The sequence below is a fragment of the Aegilops tauschii genome, chromosome 3, assembly GCF_002575655.3.
Source record: "Aegilops tauschii subsp. strangulata cultivar AL8/78 chromosome 3, Aet v6.0, whole genome shotgun sequence".
NCBI classification, from domain to species: Eukaryota; Viridiplantae; Streptophyta; class Magnoliopsida; order Poales; family Poaceae; genus Aegilops; species Aegilops tauschii.
The window spans coordinates 624,149,210-624,165,261 of record NC_053037.3 but is presented as its reverse complement, the minus strand read 5'-3'; the positions used below and the strand labels follow the sequence as shown (position 1 = coordinate 624,165,261).

The following is a 16,052-nucleotide window of genomic DNA, read 5'->3' as shown; positions in this document are numbered from 1 at the left end:
AACTTGCCAGAGCCGTTGGACAACCTTACCAAAGAGGAACCCACCACGACGACGACAGCCTTCGATCAAGATTCTGGCGCGGCGAACAAGGAAGCCATCCCTAACGCGGAGATGGAGATGCCGGCCGATGCAGAGTGGCACTCGCACTACCCGGAACTGTTCGAGCAAAAAGAGCCTCCGCCCATGGAAGACGTCATGAAGCCTCTGCCAGCGCCGACGGTCCAAGAATTTGAGCAAGGAGCCCCTCCGGCGGCGGCTGTCGAAGAATTCGGCGGGGTTGCTTGGGGTTGGGGAGGCCATGGCCGGCGCTGCTTAGTGAGGCCTATATCGTTAGCTTGGATACTACCTGGTTTTTGACATGGTTATTTGTTCTAGCAGTTACTTTCTCTTTACTAGTTTCTTGGAGGGAAAATCATTGTGTGCCAAGCTCTGCTTTTACTGTGTTTGTCTGAGATGTAGCCATTAATCCCTGCTGTATATGTATAACTGGATTTATCAACTGTACAATGTTATCATAATCCAAAAAATTGTACTGTAGTTAAAACTCTGGAATTTATTGGTCCCACAGAAATCTCATGCCATTACTTACAGTGTCATCATCAACATTACCATCCAGCAGCATGCCTCAATGCGTGCTATCGCGAATTCTGTCATGCACTTTGTAACAACAGCAAAGCTTGCCACCAGTTTACCAAAAATCAAATCAAATCTAACAATGAGAAAAAGAATAGAAGGTGGTAAAAAGATGTACAACAATCGGTCGGGTCACTCTAGGCCCTCGTCATTCACAATAATGTACAATGATTTACAGTATCCACAAAAGTAGCGTTTGAACCAAATTTGCAGAACTCAAAAGTGCCCCTTCACTCTATAATCGCCACGATTCTGTTCAGGAGGTTCAGTCCGAACGCCGTGTCTTCAGAGTTCACCTTGACAGTGAGATCCAGTGGTTCCGAGGTATGCCCGTCCGCCACGATAGTGATCAGGCAGGGGTTCGAAGTGCTCAGGATCTCGCTGCTGAATCGCCAGCACAAGCCGGAGGCGTCGTCGATGCTGAAGGTCACCGGCATATCCATCGACACTAGGTGAACATTAGCGTTGCTGAGTACTTTCGATGCGAGAGTTTGGGCTACTAGAAGGTTCTTGTCGGTGTTGTCGTCTGTACTCTCTTCGGTCTGCTCGTGCTTTTGAAGATGATCTTTGAAGGTGCACCTGTTGCAATTCCCAGCAGATTAGCATATAGTCAACAGATCATCATAACATGAGTTTGTGATGTTGTGGGCTCAGGTTATGCAATAAAATTATCATGGGGACAAACAATCACATAATTTAGTGCACATGATGCAAACAAAAGATGCCTAAAACGGTACTCATCTGTTAACAAGACATTTCTTGCTGGCAGAATACAAGTCTCAAGTTATTTTGGTTTAAGTGGCTGAATTAATATATAAAACTAAGAACGTATTCCTACTTGCTTACTCCTTTTTCTATGCACTATCAGTTGAAAACATCACAAAGACATCATGATGAAAATACTCCTCTTTGCGTGATCCATTAAAAATGAGCAGCCACATGGTAATTTGTTCAAGGCGAAGCAAGAGAAACCTCCTGTTCCACGACATTCTTCTATAGTTAATGAAATGTGCAAACTGAAGCATTTTCGTCAGTCGCAACTGTTTCCGTTTGGGGAGGCAGATCAGTTTGTAACAGTAAACACAACATAATTTGGCTTATGTGTCAGATCAGTTCCTAATCGATGCGACTGCATGAAACTAAGTAACCAGTAAAGATAGGATAGAGTCTGGTTACCTTCTAGCGTACTCAAACATTCCCCTCAGCTGGTTTTCCTTGCATAGAAAAGCATTTAGATCCATGGGTAGTGGTCGTACAAAATAAGCAATGTCCGGGTGAAGTTTGGCTGGATGCCTTTTCCCATTGCAAAAGACAGACAACTTCAAGGGCAAGAGATGGTGATGAAAGTGAACCTGAAGAAGCATCTTAGCTCTCTGTTCAGGAGCCAGTGACTGTATCTCTTCAACAGGAACAAGAGTTGGTATGCTGCAGGTAAAGACGATTCATGAGCTGAGAAATAAGTTGACAAAGAAGAAACAATCACAATACAGACAATATAATGATGTATACCTTGCAGATCCTTCTGATGTTTGGTCCATGCCACTCTTGCTACCAGAAGCCTCTTCAGATTTAATGGTTATATCTGCTAATTGTTCTGTTGTAACATTCTCGACAAACAAGTCTACACATACTAGCAAGCGTGATTTGACTGAAACCTCAGACGAGAAGGCATATAGAACACTCAAGCCACCACTATCCGATGGATCTAACAACCTATGCAATTTAGGTTTTCTCTCAAAGCTGCGAGTGGTAAAAGAAACCCTTGCACATGATGTCTGTACCGGAACAAGTGGTGCAGCAGGAGCCTCATCAAGCCATGACTCTAAGGCTGACTTGGACATTAGTTCTGTCAAATCAGTAGAGATGAGAGATGCCAAATTTTCATCGACAGCTCGACCTGCATAGGCTTGATCTACATTACCATCATACATATGAATCAGCGGAGCTTCCTGATTCTCCTTTTGACGATGAAGGTTATGACCTTCATCATTTGAATCACTACCAGCTTCACTTTCTGAATCATACACAGAGCCACTCTCATCCCTTGAAGATCCAGATTCAGCGTCAGAATTAGTACCTTCGGAGGAATCAGCTACACCTCTGGTTGGTTCTACAGTCTTATGAATTAAGATCATACTTTGAGGCTTCGGAAGTGGTGCATAACCAGGCGCTGCATGAAGAACAACTTGTGACAGGGAACCCGGAAGATAAATCCGGTAGTTGCTGTCTGAATTAGATGGAGGAGGTATCTTCCCACCAAAGATATGGTCAGCTAGCTCCTTAATAACATCTACATTCTGTGATCGACATGAGGAGTCATTTTCATTAGCACAGCATGGCAGAAGTCCTGACAAGAAACGTGCACGATCGCGGACATCATAATTCATGTCACATGCAGCCAACTGAATGACATATGCCACTGTCCTTTTGAATTCTTCTAGCTGATCTTCTGCAGAATGTATGATAACCTGAAAAAATAAACCTATTAGCAATCTCCATTTAAGTGTAAGAAAACTAAAGTTGGGACTTATGATACATACCTTCACAGAAGCATTTAGGATCTGAAGCTTTGTCTCGAGCACTTCGGCAGCAAAGGACCATGCCAAATACTTAAGAACAACTGGAGCTATCTTTGGGATGAGATTTCCAGTAGAGCTATACTCACCAAATATCCAAATAATTAAGGACCGTGCGGCAGGCTCCATAATTGTATCCAGACAACGAACCAAGCGGATAATCACCTTAGGAGAACAAAATTAATGAATACATCAAATAAAAAAAATGTAAATCATGAAAACTGCATTCAAACAGTAGCACATGGCATCCTGATATCCTATATCTACATTTGTTCTTGAATATACTTCCAATGAATGATACCACAGGTTGTACAAGAGAGAAGGATAAAAGAAATTTAAATAGTTCATCACCATTCACTAGGGGAAATGTCACCAACGCAGAAACAAGAGCAAAGGAAATTGTCATTTAAACAAGGTGATATATGAAAACCATACACTGTACAATAGAGCATACATTCCATGTAGGAAGGGGGCAGAATGATTTGATGCAACACCATTCTGTATTGATCTGAGTTGTATATGTACCACCCGTAGATGGCATACATGCATAACCCACCCATGTGGATCTCATACAAAGAAAGATATGGAGGAGTAGGGGATGGTTTAAGGGGCCTGGTCAGCTATGCTACATTCCACACACCAATACAACTGCTTTATCAAATGATCATCATAATGTCAAGTGAATGCATTACCCATATAATATGAAAAGTATATAACAAATCTGTGGCGCTACAGGATTAGAAGCTTATATAAACTAATTTTATAGTACCTTCTCATGAGATGCTGCATCTATTTTCACGATTTCTTTGATTGACAAGATGGCTTGAACTAAAACAGCATCTTCTTCATTCAAGTGAACTGAGTTAGTGATAGACAATTCTGTAACAAGGTGAAAATCAAACATTATTATTCAAGAAGGATGATCAATCACAACATATGCAGAGAGAACAGTTATTACCGTACAATACAAGTGCCAAAAGTCCCTCAAGACAACTGGAGGTGATAGAGGGGAGTTTCAGGGCACACAATGCAATTGCAGCAACTGTATCTGCCACGAATCTCCTATTCGGATCTTTAATATAATCCTGGCAACAATTAAAAAGTACATAAGCAGAATGTCAGGGGGCTATAACTAGAAATCCTTGATCACATAGGTAGAGGACATCAATTTTTTTATGCTGCTAAGCTTGACTATAAGACTAATTTCCATGAGTAGAACGCTTAGATCAAAAAAAAACTGTAATTACACTTAGATCCAAGAAGAAGGTTTTAAAGGTGTATTTAGCATGCATGAATCATCATCAGTATGACACAGGAAATGCTAGCTTGGTTTTTGAAATTATTTTGCAAGAGTGAGTGATGATTTTGTTACCTTAAGAGGAAGTTCTATCAAAGACTTTCATGTGAGAAGCAAATATATGATTGCAAGTCATTGTTACAGCTCAACTTTATGGGAATATGTTGTACATACAAGCAAATACCTGAAATTCTTCAAGAATGGCTGGGATAGATGACTCTGTGGCAATGGTGGTGAGTATTTCAAGCTTCAAAGCCCTAGTCTGATACGGGTCTGAAGCACATATGAAGAAATCTTCAAAATACGAAGAAAACAATAACGGGGCAGTCTTGGCAAAAACTAGTATGTTGCCAAGCATCTGCAAGAACAAAAAAAAGGGGGTAAGCTCAATAAGAAACCAGCATCAGAAAAACATACATCTGCTGGAAAATTATTAGATTCTTATGTCTGCAGGAATGCCTTAACATATGATTCCAAGATGTAATAAAACGAACTCAGTGCTCAGTTTTAGCTTCATCTAACACAAAGTTGTGAGTGCAAATGTCTGTGTGTCTTTTATATGAGTTCAAGCCATCACGGATACATAACTCAAAGCATGACAGTTGACCACTCTACAGTGGCACGTGAGTATTAGGAAAATTTTATTCCACTACACTATGATATATAATACTTACGTACATAAGTTGATTTCTGACACAACGTAATTGCATGATAACAGAAATAATTAGTGAAATATACAATACCATAATTATTCCTATTTGAAATATGGGATATGATACAAGGCAAAAATATGTAGAAATTACCACATATGTTGCATCAGGAGATGAACGTAGAGTAAATAAAATCGGGCCAACAATTCTCTTCACTTCCTCAGCTGGAGCCATTATCCAATGAACACTTGCTGCTGCAAGTATCACTGCACTATTTTGGCTCCACAGAAGAGGTGATGTGCATTTCAATAGAATTACGACATCATCATTTGTGCTACTAGTGACAGATGGAAAGCTGAATTTATCCTCGTCTCTATCAAAAGCTCCTGAATATTCTTCAATGTAATGCCGGAACAACATAATGTTTGGCATAGTGCCAGAACCTCCTTTAACAATAGTTTCCGCCTGGGTGCTGGATATATTACTAACAGGAACTGAATCCCTGCCAGCCTGGGTCTCCAAAGATAATCCTGAAGCAAACATTACAGAATCCTTGACCAATCCATGTTTTGCTATCACATACCGCAAGAGAATCTCAATTAGAGTAATCTGATACCATTCTTCAATATCAGGGAGTGTTTCACAGAGCCGTTGGAAATGCTTTGCTATCAGCGCTAAACAATTTGGACAAACCGACTTAAATGCAACTGCAGCAGCTCCCACTACTCCAAAGGAACTGTCACCAAGCAAAACGTCCACAATCTGCAAAAACATGATCAGGTTTCAGAAAGACATAATGTCGACAATCAACACAAATGAGAAGCAGGTTGCACTTAACAGACCTCCTCCAAGGTTGTGTTTTCCTCTGGAAGCAAGTCGTAGAGCTTACAAAGTGCATATGCCGCGCATTTCCTAACATAAGGTGATGGATCCCTTGCACATTTCTTCACAGCCACTAACACGAGTGGAGCGACAACGTGTAATCTGATGCCAGCCATAGTGCGAAGGGCCCAAGCCCTTACCAACGGGTTTATGTCTGATAAATCCTTCTGGAATATGTTAATAGAAAGGAGAGCTTCATTTTGCCGCCTGCAGCAATAGCAAGAAATTTTGTAACGACGTATATCACAGAGAGAGATAACATTCTTATTCAAAATTCCACTTGTTGACCAAGATTGAAACTTATGAAACAGCATGATCCATTGATCCTTGTCTATAACATCACAAGGATGCATGTATTATTCAAGAACAGGAGATACATTTTTTCATTTGATTATAGCTCATATATTGCTGTTGTACATGTTTTTGATCATATTGCGACATTGCACTTATTGCCTGTCTGCCTGCTGCCTGTTGTAGAACAACAGAACAGGTCAATACACTGTTCATCTGATTATGATTGCAAATGTCTAGTGTTTAGCAGCAATGTGATATGTTTGAGTAGCATCTAAATTTCTGTCAATCACTCAATGTGATCATGGTACAATGTCAAGGAAACAGATAAATTGTTTTGGATACTTTCTTGTGAGAGTGAAAAACACACTTCTGTTCATTAAATTTGACATTGAAGTAATGAGCTTAAAATATGTCAATCAGCTAAAATGTACGCAACAAAAATTGGTGATAATCCCTGGTGAGATCTGGAGTACAGTACTAAGACAATCAGACAGGCCAGAATGGTGAAACGTGAGCCAATAAAGAACTACAAATTGGGCAACACTTCTACATATTTTTTCAGGTAAGGTGTCTAGCAACTCCATGCAACTTTCTACTGCAAGAGGAAGAACATAAAGTCATGGCAATAGGATATGCACATCACTGTCATCAACTGAATTATTTTATACAGGTCTGGGCTGGCCACTTTATATTTAGATTCAGACATGCTGATGAATTATAATGTTCACAGAGCTTTCAGGTCCGGCTGCTGACTGGAAAGGTAAACTCTCAGGAGCACCAGCATTAGTATTCTTTCCAAGCAGAGAGCAGGGTAGCCAAAACAACTCATCGACTTTTCTTGTTTACTCGCTGACTTGACACTGAACTCGGAGAACGGGTGACCAGGTTTTCCAGAAGAGCTCGTACAATTCACAAGCTCCGATGGATGGTATCCTACTATTTAGGTGGAGAAGTTCCCATGCGAAGCAACGTGTTCCACTTTGGCCATGTGGGAGACGAGTGTAAGTAAAGTCGTATCATATACTAATAATAACTCGGTTCATGAGCAAGCAAAAGCAACCTATAATGGCACTCTATTAGGTTCAACTTGCCTCTTCAGTTCAGATGTCAAGTTTATGTCATTCCTTCCAGGTAATTTCTTCAGGCCAAGTGTGTTGCTTAGAACTAATTCCCCTTCCGGGAAGTGGAATTTTCCTTTGTTCCAATTCTAATTGAACTATTTACAGTGAAGCAGAAGCTCCTATGTCGCAAAGTTCAGATAACAGCGATATATCGACTATGATTCAGTGACAAAAGGAAGGCGTGTATGTCATGCCTACTTAGCTCCAACAATCTGTCTGGACAAATCACAGGCGGGAGAGACAATGCAAGTAAATCTGACTGAAGCAACTCCCACCATAATCTACTGAGCTCAGATCTGGCCGAACTGAGATCACAACAGAGGCATGGAGAAATGCAGATGAGGAGGCTTAGCTTGCTTACGTCTCGGCGTAGTGGAGCAGGTAGAGGTAGACGAGCTTCTTGACCTCGAGCGACTGTGCCGCCACGTTCTTCACCACCTGCGCCGCCCAACAACCCAGCTCAGTGGCCGGAATCCGATGAGACGAGAGGAGCGGAGAGGGGGGGGTGGGGGAGGGGGGCAAGGGGACCTGGGGGAAGAGGTGGGCGACGTCGACGCCCTGGGCGATGAGGGCGAGGAGGCGCTTGAGGGCGTCGACCTTGTCGCCGTCGAAGCGGGAGTCGAGCAGCGCCGGGATGGCGGCGTCCTCCGGGTCGTCGTACAGGTGCGCGTCCGTGCCCATCCGCCCCACCACCCACGACGCCGCCGCGCCGCTCGCCCGCATCCCGAACATCCCCGACGGATCCCCACTCTCTCTCTCTCTCTATCTCTTCGCCGGATCTCGGCGGCGGCGCGGATCTCGGCGGCCGTCGCGGTTCGCCGTGGAGAGGGAGGGGAGTGGTCTGTCCAGTCCACGCGAGGGACGGCGATGGGTGGGGTGCGCGTGGAGTGGGCCGCACTTGACGTGTGGCCCAGCCCAGGGCCCGTCTGGGAGAGGGCCTGGGCCGTGTTCTCCGTGGGCCCTCATCCATCCTAATGGATGATGGGCTCGGGTAGTTGGGATATTATACGGCTCAAAAAAAAAGTTTGGGATATTCATCTCTCGACTGCGCCCAGGGTCTCCTCACCACATCCCTCGGCGGCCGGCCGGAGTGAGTGTAGCCTCCCAATCTTGCCGCGCCATCCCCCGAGCGTAGGAGTCGGGGAGGAGGAGACCGGCCGAAGGAGGCATCCGCGCGTCTCGCCGCCGTTCCTCCGGTGCTGCATAGCATAGCATATGTACTGGCCGTCGGCTGCTGCTGCTGGCGGCCTTTTGACGTTCAGAAAGGAAGAGGTTCTTCTTCAGCTGGCACACAAGCTATGCCATGAGTCCGAAAAATTCCCAGGTTATTATTCATGCTTCTTTCTATTCGGTGTGAATTTTGCGCGATACACGCTACTTAGGCATGTGATGAATAACAAACTTTGTGTCTTGGGTTTGGTGGATAATGATGTCCAAATGCATGCAGTATGTGTCCCACATTCTTCTTTCCTTTTGCAGTTGCATTATACACGGAGCATATCATGCATAGTTTAGGTGAGAGGATTCCGCTCCATTGCTTGCTTCCTGGTTGGTACTCCCTCTGTAAACTAATATAAGAGTGCTTAGAGTAGTGATCTAAACGTTCTCATATTAGTTTACGGAGGCAGTACGTCTGAAGTTGCATGTCTCACCGGGCTTTGTCGGTGTTGCTGATATGAATGGATGGTAATGCAGGCACAAGTTATGAAACACAGGGCGCATTTGTTCTTTGCTCAAAGTGGGAAGCTGGAATTCGGAACACAGGTTGTCACCCTTCCAAGGTCGTCCCGGTTGATAACGGTAGGAAGTGTTTCCTCGTCCCGTTAGCTTGTGATTTTGACTCATCAATTTGTCATAGGGTATTCAAGCATTTCAAGTAGTATATAATTAAGATGTTGATCACACAGTACATGTGATTTGAACGCTCGGAACGAAAACACATACACACCACACCACACTGAAGACCATATATAGGTCAGCTCACACACACGTGTACAAATATATAGGCACACACACAATAAAATCCAAGTCCCTTGAGTGCATAGAAATGAAGCAAATCACACTAGACACACGCACAGACAGCCGGGTTAAGGGCAGCCATGCATGATTCACACATACATACATTCACGGACACACACATGCACGAGGCAGATGAAAGATCCAAGCTAGCTAGATGGATGAAGATCACCAGGCTAGCTCTCCTTCAGCTGCATCTTTTATTCAAGGAGGATAAATAAATGGAGAGAGATATAGGTCTGGACAAGTACCGCTCGGATTAGCGAAGCTTCCGGTTGATGGCATGTGCGGAATTGATCGCTCATGCCTCGGTACCAATCAAACAGCAACCACGTCTTCAGAGTGTCTTTGCACAAACACTTGCTGTCCGTTGTGCTTGAAATCCAACCTCCTCCACATCTGGTCTCGCAGGGGCTGTGGGTTGCAGTCACCATAGAGCTCAACCTTCTTCAAATGGTAAAGCTCATCGAGTCCGTCCATGGCCTCCATTCTGGCAAAAGACCACACAAACATCTCGAGCTTAGGTGATGCACCTCCTTCAAAGTGAATGCTGGTGATGTCGTTGCCTCGGACGATCAAAGACTTGAGACTGATGAACTCTCCTTTCTTGATGTGGAGCTTGCTTCCGTTGTACGACTTGTGCAGAAGCCTGAGACAAGCTAGAACTCCAAGATTGCCAATGATGCCTAGAGCATCTTCCCCAAGGTAAGTTTCGCTCAGTGTTAACTTGACGAGCTTATCGAGCTCTGCGATCCAGCCAAGGAGCCCATTTCTTATGCCTCTGATGTTTAGGCTCCGAAGGAGTTTCGGAGGCGAGCCCAATGCATGCACCTCGTCTGCATCATCATGAATAATAACACCGTCACTTGTAACCGGATGGTTGACCTGGATTGACAAGGAACGGAGGCAACCATGCAACTTCTCAATCTGTTGGAACAAAAGATCCAACAAGCCATCTCTCTTCTTCCTATCGAGGATCACACCTAGTTTCCTTAGTTGCAGCAGTTGTCCGATGCTGATCATATCATCAACACTATGGGAAACATCAACATGAGACAACATCTCCAGCTTTCCCATTCTTTGGACGCCATTGGGAAGGCGCACCCCCACAAATGACTCTTGAAACCTCTCAGGATTGTGGTTCGAAGGAGGAGGGCATGTCTGACTCTCCCCAGCAAGCATATGCTTTAGCATTGGAAGCATAATAGACTTTGTGGCGAACGCCCTTACTGCCGTTTGCCGGATGTCCAATGTCTCCAAGCATGTTAGCATCTCTATTTGCTTTGGAAGTTCAGTGACATCTGTATTCCTGAGGCTGAAATATCTGAGTAGTATTATCTTACAAATAATCTTAAGATGTTTCTTCTTCAACCCTCTGCAACCCTCTAGATCCATCACCTTCAAGAGCTTCCACTGAGATGACTTGGCCAAATATGGAAGAGATGCTACTATGTCATTGGCAACTTCCCTAGGAGGATGACATGCTTGCAGTGGTATTCTGTTATGAATGGAAAGGTGTTGTGCAAAACCTTGTGGCAGATCTGTGTCCACAAAGTTGACATCTATGGCAATCCTGGCGATGAACTCGGAAGCTTCATGATGTAACGTGCATGTCTTGATGTTGCATGCATCACTGATATCAACAGGACGAATGAACCCTCGAGCGACGAGCATCTCGAAATGGTGCTTGGCTACAACCTCTAGGGGTTGTTTGGATACCTAGATTATAGGAAACTAGTTTTCCTTAAACCCGATTTCTGGTGTAACAACCTAAAACATTGTTTGGATTATCTAACTAACTCGTGGATATACTAAACTGAGTTTTCCAAAAACCCAAAAAACCAGTTTATACAAAAACGACTAATAGGCGTTTTTATACAAACGCGTTTTCTATATGCATCAGGAGATCGTCCGACACGCTGATCATGGTAAACGCCGCCGGCCGCGACAGCAGCTTGACAAAGCCAAAAGATGTCGTTGCCGATCTCGGCCAGGCAGCCGGAGCATGCAGGTTGCGATGCTCCACCTAGACCAACGCCTCCATGGCGGATGCAGACTTGGGCCGGCTGCCGTCGTGTCCATCAGCCGCTTCACAGCCACCGTCGTCGTCCATATGCTCCAGCTTCTATGTCGTCGTCGCGCCTCCCTAGTATGTGTGTTGTGCTCTGCTGTTACCGGCCAATTGATCCAGCAGCTAGCTAGATGCTACATGCGTCCCCGGCTTGAGAATCAATCAAGGTGCTTTACGTCGTGTACTCGTGTCTTGCCGTATGTTAGCTGCATGTACGTGCTTCTTTGATGGGAACCTGAGCCAACATGCATGACACCGGCGAACGAAACCGAGCACGATCAGGCGAGCAGCGCGACCACCCTGGCGGCCTCGGCGATGGCCGCGCACCCTCGCGAGAGAGCAGTTTACGGTGTGGTTGTCTGCAGCTTCTCCACGTCATCGATGAGTGTCAACGCGCCACCGGCTGGGCCTTGCTCGGTGGGGACAGAAGGCACGGTGACGCCGTACCTCTGTCGCCTCTTGCCCACCTCACGCACCCGGTCCTTGAGCTCCCGGATCCGGGTCGCCACGCGGTGCCGGACAGGGATGGTCCTCAGGAACTGGAGCATCCTCCGCAGGGAGCCCAGGAGGCCCTCGCCAGCGCGGGGGCCGCCGCCGACCTGGCGGGCGAAGAGCTCCACGTAGGCCTCGCTGTCGCGGGCGAGGCCCACCACCTGCTTCATCCACGTGCGGACGTGGTGGGCGCGGTGCTCCGCCTCGGTGAGGTGGGCGAGAAGGCTGTTCATGCTCTCCATCCCGTCCCTGATGAACCGCACGTCGCCGCGGACGCCGCGCAGCAGCTGCGCCTCGTCCACCTGCAGCGCGCTCAGCCTCCCCAGCAGAGAGTCCACCGCGCTCTGCGCCATCCCCGCCATTGTTACTCTTCTCTTGTTTCTTCGTTCGCTCACCCAACCTAGCTAGCGATAAAACCAGCCGGTGGAGATCGAAGGAATGAATGATCTATCAAAGGGCTTCGGCGTCCCTTACGGTTTAGTTTTCTTGAGAGAGAGAGAGAGGCTGGCTAAGATTTGCTTCGGCAGGTAGCCATGGAGAAGGAAAGAAAGGGATGGCGTGCCATGGATAGACGTGCAATCTGATCAGTAGTTGATGAGTGTTCCTCATGCAATCTGATCAGTAGTTGATGGCGTGCCATGGATAGACGTGCAATCTGATCAGTAGTTGATGAGTGTTCCTCATGCAATCTGATCAGTAGTTGATGGCGTGCCATGGATAGCCATGTAGAATTTCTCTTTTTTCTTTTCAAAATGTACAAGTGAAACTAATCCATACCATATAAGAGTCACACATTTAACATTGCAGATTTGAAGGCTTGTATGGGAAAAGGAAAACGAACTTCAGTGATGGACAATTTCAATTCAAGGAGGGGAAGATGACATGCACGTCCACCTGGCTACCACATCAGGAACCAAATTCTTTTCTCTACTTGTAGTTACTTTGGCTTGAAGAAACCTGGTCCACAGCCTTCTCTTTTCCTTTTTTTTTGTCTTTTCTTACCTTTGCCTTTTGCTTTTTTTCCCACTTTATGCTATTGTAAGACCTGGTTGGTGCCTTGAAGTACATATTGGTTTATAGTATAGCAGTCAAATGAGCATACATGTGTTTAGGTGTTATTGTGTAGAATTTCTCTTTTTGGTTTTCAAAATGTACGAGTAATATTGATCCAAATCATATAAGAGTCACACAATTAATATTGCAGATTTGAAGACTTGTTTTAGAAAAAGTTAATGGAGCTTTAGTCAAGGACGACTTCAATTCAATTTACGGAAAGATGATATCCAAACCTGGCTGCATCAGGGAACTTAATTCTTTTCTTTGCTTGTTAAGTTGCCTCTCAAGATACCTGATCCAAAGCCTTTTTTTTCACTTTTACCTTTGCCTTTCGCTCTCTTTGAGTTTATGCTAGATAAGACCGGTTGGTGCCTTGATGAACATATGTGTTTACAATGTACCAGTCCATATATGTCTTAGCTGTTAATGTGTAGAGTTTCTCCTTTTGCTTTCCGGAATGTACCACTAGAATTAATCCAAACCATGCATATAACAGTCAAACATATTTAACATTGCAGATTTGAAGGCTTGTCCGGACTCTGGAAAAAGGACATGAGCTTCAGCCGAGGATTACTTCAATATAGTACTCCCTCCGTCCCAAAGCACCAAATCTAAGACAAGAATTTTGGGACGGAGGGATATTCGAGAAGGGTAAGACGATGTTTGAGATCCTGAGTACTGATACACTTGAGTTTTTTTTTTTGCGGGGTAGATACACTTGAGTTTTTCATGGACAAGCCGAGAAGCGGCAACAAAACTCAAGGCTTGTGTCGGGGCTGGTACAGCTAGATTGATCTCACACTTCACCTTTTGTGGGAACATGATGGACGGGGAGGAATCGAATTCTTGCTTGTTAATTGCTATAGCACCATTCGGTACAGGCGTGGCGATTATTCCAGAACCGTGGACGATGCGCTGGACGTACGGATCGGAGGCAACTGCGGATCGGAGGAGTGATGGGTGCAGAGTGCAGAGGTGGTGGCGCGGCCTTGCCTTTGCCTGCGGCTGTTGGGCAGCGCCACAGGCAGAGGACAAAAAGGTGGCCTGCGGGGCTGAAATGATCCAAAGACTTCCAATTCTCGGTACGTACTGGCTCGAGCAAAATTTTAAAACGAGCAAATTAGATTATAAATAAAATTTTGAAATTAAAAAAAAATAAACAGGGCTTTGACAACATCATCCACACCCATCTACCAAGTACTACTTCCATTCCTAAATATAAGTCTTTCTAGAGATTTCACTATGGACTACATACAGGTATACATAGACGTAGTTTAGAGTGTAGATTCACCCATTTTGCTCCGTATGAGGACACCACAACCATCGACAAGTCTCCAACAATTATAGATCCAATCACAAGAAGTCGCGCCAAACTAATAAGTGAACAGGTGAACGCTAACTTAACTTTGCCATGTAACCTTGATGACACAATCATGCTTTCATCCCCATTGTTGTTGGTTGAACATAGGTATCACATGGAAGAAATCCAACAACCTATGAGTTCTTAAAGCAACCGGTTTGGAGCAACAAGTTGGGAGAAAAGAAGTTTCAAGTGAAACTGATGCTGTCAGTTTTTACCTTTGATATTTCGTTGTGCCATACCCATGTGGTGGAGACACGGGCCATAGGGGTACATCATCAGAAGCTACATCAAACTTACTTTCCAATGCAAAATACCTCACATCATTTGGAGTTGTGAGTCAAAAGTTCTAGTCATTCTCGTGGAAGGTGTCCAGACTGTTAAGGCTTCGTGAATTTTCGAGGAGCTCTCCAACAAGTCTCAAAGTTGACTGCTTATTCCCCGAAGGAAGCCATGCAAAGATGCTTACTTTTGAATCCTTTTCACACCTAGCTAAGGGGGGTTGTTCCTGCTATAAATGCCCATCCCCCCATCATTTTAGTAACCTTTTGTCAAACCATTCAGCTACAAGCTTATGCAGCAAGATTGCTAGAGAGATCCGAGAGATCCTTGCTACCTTTGGTCTTGTGAGTTGATCCGGATTCGCAAGAAGGAGCCTCTGGTTCCCACTAATTCGTGCTCCACAGTTCCGGCCGTTTTGTGTGGGTTAGTCCCGGTTTATGGTTCGGCGATTGTTCGGACAATGGGTTGGAGTTCTTATAGCTCCGGTCAGTCATCCCCAATGTACCGGGATCACCCAACCTTGGCATGTATAAAGCTAGTTATCCTGGCTGCTTGCAGCTAGTTATCCCTCCCGATTTGATCCTACAGCGTGAAGATCGGGCAACCCTCGGGCGTGAACTCGTTCAACGGGTTCCCACCTATCATTTATCCCAACACAAGCTTCAGATGAAACATACATGTCGTCGTACCTCACTAATTTTGAATTGCTCTGACTCGTGTCGCCTCCCATTTTCCTCATTTAGCTCATACACTAAAAGTCTCAGTCCTTCGTTGGCCTTCACCCCACTATACCGCACCTCTTCAGGTTTGTCAAATGCCTTATGGGAGGCAATGTAGCTAGTTTTAGCGTGGAGTCCACCCATCTCGTCGGAGCTGGTCATGGTGTGGCGGCCCCGAGTGGTTTTGTCCGCGAAGGCGGCCGAAACGTATCCAAGCAAAGACTACAGTTTGGACTTCTCAGTCTAAGGTCCTCGTTGCAAAATAGTAGGACTTTGTTGTAATTTTCTTTCTTTTGAGTCTGCAGTGGAGCTTTGTATTTTTACTGATTTATAATTAATGGAAAGCTCTCTAGGTCCTTCATGCAAAAAGCAATAAAAACATTTTGAAAAATCCGGAGGGCAGGCTTGAGCATGTACCTTAGATTCGTTGTCGGCGGCAACACATGATGACTTCAATTTGGTGGTGCTTCTCAAGTACCGGTCTCCAGATCGGCATGAAAATCCGAACGCTGACCCTAATTGAGTTTACCTGGGAATGACTTTTCTTTTTCTTTTGCATCATTATTTTGTTAAAGGCATTTCTCTAAATTGCTCATACTTGAT

General features: G+C 44.9%; 3 protein-coding genes across 3 annotated transcripts; all 3 read right to left on the bottom strand.

The window, feature by feature from the left end:
* Window positions 1-552: 552 nt before the first annotated feature.
* LOC109735283 (AP3-complex subunit beta-A) lies at window positions 553-8,321 on the bottom strand. Its single transcript, XM_020294484.3, has 11 exons — window positions 7,982-8,321; window positions 7,815-7,891; window positions 5,999-6,245; window positions 5,310-5,918; window positions 4,691-4,864; window positions 4,168-4,294; window positions 3,979-4,088; window positions 3,174-3,374; window positions 2,143-3,101; window positions 1,810-2,058; window positions 553-1,212 (listed from the first exon to the last, which is right to left on the bottom strand). The coding sequence occupies exons 1-11, from the start codon at window positions 8,183-8,185 to the stop codon at window positions 864-866; spliced, it is 3,306 nt and encodes a 1,101-aa protein (XP_020150073.1). The 5' UTR covers window positions 8,186-8,321; the 3' UTR covers window positions 553-863.
* Window positions 8,322-9,787: 1,466 nt separating this feature from the next.
* LOC141020857 (disease resistance protein PIK6-NP-like) lies at window positions 9,788-11,143 on the bottom strand. Its single transcript, XM_073495807.1, has one exon. The coding sequence runs from the start codon at window positions 11,141-11,143 to the stop codon at window positions 9,788-9,790; it is 1,356 nt and encodes a 451-aa protein (XP_073351908.1).
* Window positions 11,144-11,884: 741 nt separating this feature from the next.
* LOC109735287 (disease resistance protein PIK6-NP-like) lies at window positions 11,885-12,394 on the bottom strand. Its single transcript, XM_020294487.2, has one exon. The coding sequence runs from the start codon at window positions 12,392-12,394 to the stop codon at window positions 11,885-11,887; it is 510 nt and encodes a 169-aa protein (XP_020150076.2).
* Between the last annotated feature and the right edge of the window lie 3,658 nt (window positions 12,395-16,052).